This window comes from Arachis ipaensis, chromosome B10, assembly GCF_000816755.2.
Source record: "Arachis ipaensis cultivar K30076 chromosome B10, Araip1.1, whole genome shotgun sequence".
Lineage (NCBI taxonomy): Eukaryota > Viridiplantae > Streptophyta > Magnoliopsida > Fabales > Fabaceae > Arachis > Arachis ipaensis.
The window spans coordinates 6,121,289-6,125,525 of NC_029794.2; the positions used below are offsets into that span (position 1 = coordinate 6,121,289).

At 28.7% G+C, this 4,237-nt stretch overlaps 1 protein-coding gene across 1 annotated transcript; it reads right to left on the reverse strand.

Moving 5' to 3' along the window:
• On the reverse strand, positions 175-712 carry LOC107622339 (pathogenesis-related protein 1-like). The gene has a single exon (XM_016324202.2). The coding sequence runs from the start codon at positions 710-712 to the stop codon at positions 212-214; it is 501 nt and encodes a 166-aa protein (XP_016179688.1). The 3' UTR covers positions 175-211.

The following is a 4,237-nucleotide window of genomic DNA, read 5'->3' on the forward strand; positions in this document are numbered from 1 at the left end:
CTAAATTAATACTATTTTTTTTATTTGAGAGACTAATTAGTCTGATATCAAAATTTTCGTATGCCTAATTTCTTTCATATATAATACTCCTGGCCCCTATAAATAAAAAAGTATATATGTATTATTCCTCTTTACGTAATTCTTATATTTCTTATTACATAATCAAGTAGCCATAATAACATAATGATAACAAATAGTAAAATTTTTGTAATCAATAAGGTCTCTCTCCAATGTAATTGCCAGGAGGATCATAGTTGCAAGTAATGAAACTGCCTCCATTATTGTCACAAATGACTTTGGCACAACCAACACGCAATGTGTTGCCCCAAATCACTTGAGTGTAGTGGCCACACATTTGATTATCAGCACAGATGTTTAACAAGTAATTAAAGTATGGTTTCTCATCTACCCACATTTTCACAGCATCAACGCCAGAAAGATCATTGCTGCTGCTCCATGCAAGGTTCTCTCCATAGGGACCATGTGAATGGATTAGTTGGCAATCTTGTTTACGTTGATTGGCATAATTTTGTGCATATTTTTCAAGCGTTTCGTCCCAAACCAAATTCGGTTCACCCAACTCTGATCTTGCTATGTTGTGTGCATCAAGATAGTCTTTTGGTGAATCATGAGCATAGACATAATCATTCATAATGCATAATAAGCCGAATAAGATGCAAAAAAGAGAAAATGAAATCTTGCATGTTTTCATATTCTTGTTTTCTTTTTGTAGTGTAATGTAGGAAGGTGTTTGATGGAAACTATTCGAGTTATAGAAAGGTATTTATAATAAGAATTAATTTTAATATGTGGAAGAGTAATTAACAAACACCGTTTTAAAAGATTATCTATAATAATAAAAATGGAAGAATTTGTTACTGCTTTCAGAATTTTGTTACTTTGTAGTCCGTACATTCCATAAATATATGCATAAGGTTGAGTTATTTGAAACTACAACTCAGCAAATCATATCTTTGAAACTAAAAAAGATTCTATCCGGATGACAAAACATATCCTTAGTTGTATGAAATTCCAAATCAATCTAGCATAGAATGGATTATAGCATAAGTGCATAACTAACATGCTGTTGGGAATAAGGAGTATGATCACAATCCAATCAATCATGTGTTAAATAATTTGTTATTGTTATTATATTCAAATGTTAATGTAATAAGGTCCTTGATTAAATTTAGAGATTTATCATTGTGATAGTGATCATAATATTGAGAGATAAATCGTTTATAATTTAATCTAAATTGTTCTTGATCATATGATTATTAAAAAGGACATTAATAATCCGGAAAGATCAATATATATATATATATATATAATGGTCTTCATTGGATGAAGATTAATAGATCTCATTTATTAAATTATATATATAGATGGTGCATATAAAGATATGACCATTGAACTGACTCACTTTGAGAATTTCTAATGGTTATAATTACCGTATATTTGTCAATAGGATATTCTTAAGATGAACATGGTAATAGAGTTTTCTTTGACCTGCGACTGTCATAGTAATTAACAATGTATTTATTATACTTTGATTTTGGACACTTAATACCATAGGTTGCTAGTTGAATGGATATTGGGTATAATTTAAATACTTGTAGAATTAATGATTAGTTAATAAGGAATCCGTCAACTCTCGGTAAAGAGTTTGAGCTCTATGATTATAATGACTGAAATGAATAAAACATTGGTCAAGGGGATCGAATGAATGAAGAAATGAGTTTCTTAAGTCATTCACAATTCATTATAATAATGGTAACAAGTTAGAGTTTGACAATTAAACCATACTCTAAGGGTTAACCAAGAGCTAGAAGATGGAAGGAATTATACTTTGTTCTTCTAAGGTTCTTAGTAAAATATATTACTTCATACTATCGGGTCGTTGAGGAGTGTTGCTAGACGCCAACCTTGATTAGTAAATTTAGTATGACTAATTTACTACCCGCTTAGTATTGAACCTATGGGGTCACACACTAACGAGTGTTCTAATCTTTGCTATAGAATTATTTAATTATTATTTTGATTTGATCAAATAAATAATTATATTAATTCAAATGGAATATTATTATATTCTTTGCTAGCACCAAGAATATAATAATAGTATGATAATTGAGAATATTATATGTGATTTGAGAATAATTAGTTATTCTATTTCTAAACTTGAATTCTAAATTTAGATGAGATCCTAACTGATTTTGTTTCAAATTGAGTTATGATATGATTCATAAATTTGAAAGATTCAAGTTTAAAATAACAATATATGATTTAAATTTGAATTGAGAATCAAATTTAAAGTCAGTAATAAATCTCATACTATATATATGTATGCCAAGAATAGAGAAAAGATGAGAATGAGACGAGAATAAAACACAAGGGTTTTATTCATTTATCTCTACACGAATAAACGTATGTGAGCCTGATTCTTGGAGAAGAATTTTATGGCGTGCAAAAAGTTGCAAGAGAGGTTTCTCAATTTAGATCAAATTTTCATTGGTCAAATAGTTGACAGCAAAGGTTGGTCTCGGTGTGAATACGCATAGAGTCTTTATACAATCGAAGAATAAAGTTTTTACTAAAGCGTCTAAAGGTATTTAGATATGATCTATATTATATTATTAAAATAAAATTTAAACACAAAATAGATCTTTAGAATTACTTTATTACTTCCGCTGCGTGTTATGAACAACATAGTAATCCTTCACATGCATCTTCTAATACTGCATTTTGTGCAATTTTAGAGTAGCTAAAAATATAGAGATTTGTTGACTCGTGGAGGAGTTAATGTGATGGGACTTTGACCCATCAAAACTCAAACATTAAACAATGATTTTTGTAAATAATGTGAACAATAAATTTTAAAATTGATCTAATAAAATAAAAAAATATTTTACCTCCAAATTATCTCTTAAATTTAATATTAGAATAATAATCTGCACTTAGTGAATTATAAATATTCAGTCATTGTTAATTGTGCATGAATAAATCGAATCAAAAGAAATAACTATTTAATTAAAAATAATAAATATAATTATATTTATACATATTGAATTGAACATCTAATATATCCATTATTCACATTATTTAGTATTTTCATTGTCTATCTATACTTTTTCAAACTCAAAATATATATATAACTTTTGTGTGTTTATAAAAAATATTATTTAAAAAAATAATATTAAAAATATTAAAAAATATTATTTTAATTTTAACCATGCTTATGTAGTTAAAATTATAGATAAACCTCCTTAAATAATGTTGAAAAATGCTTTTGTGCGAGACATTCTTCATTCAGATGTCTCCATGAGTTTGAAAATGGTGCGTGTTAAATGCTTTATCGCTTCTTCACCTAAACATCCGTTAATCACTCCTTTATGATCGATCGATCATCATCATCATTATCATGTAGCATCTGGTGTAGGGGTGTGCATGGTTCGATCCGATCCGAAGATCTGGCTCGGTTCCAAATACTTTAGGGGTTATTTTGGTGTGATTTCACCGGATCTAGAGTCGGATAAGGGTCTTAAAAATAGACTCGGTCATTATTTCAGGTCGAGTTCGGACCACGGCTCGTGTCACCTGAAATCGACTCGGTAGTCCGGTCATCATACACAATTAATATTTTGTGTTATTAGTGATGGATGATGGTTATTTTTATGTGAAATTTAAGTATTGTAAATCTTAATATTTTGTATTATTAGTTATTATAAGACTACAAGTTAATGTTTTATGTTTAAAATGCATAAGATTTTAGACTAATGCATAATATTGTGTTATTTATATTGATTTAAATATTTGGAGTTATTAGACAATATTAGTATTGATTATGGTTATGCTTTAATTTTAGAGAAGAGTTGGTTCTTGTTATATTTTTCTAAATGAATTTTACCATGTTAAATAATGGTTGGAGTCTTGAAAATTTGGATATTTTCACATGCTAGCTTATAAGAAAGTATCAAGGTAATGTAATGTTAACGGTACAATTTTTATCTGGTATAATCGTGGCACAAAAGTGTATAGATTTCATCATGTTTAAGACCGAATTCAGATTTAATAAATAGATCAGTATATATTTCAGATTAAATCTAAATTACATCAAATCCGATTTCACCCATACCATGCACACCCCTCTAGTCTGGTGATTGGGGAGCAAACAAGCCCTATTGTTATGATAATGGTACGGTACATCATACAGAGGTCCCATGCATTATTCCAGAAATGA

Coding starts and splice junctions, on each gene's coding strand:
- LOC107622339 (XM_016324202.2), bottom strand. CDS start 712: ATGAAAACATGCAAGATTTCATTTTCTCTTTTTTGCATCTTATTCGGC.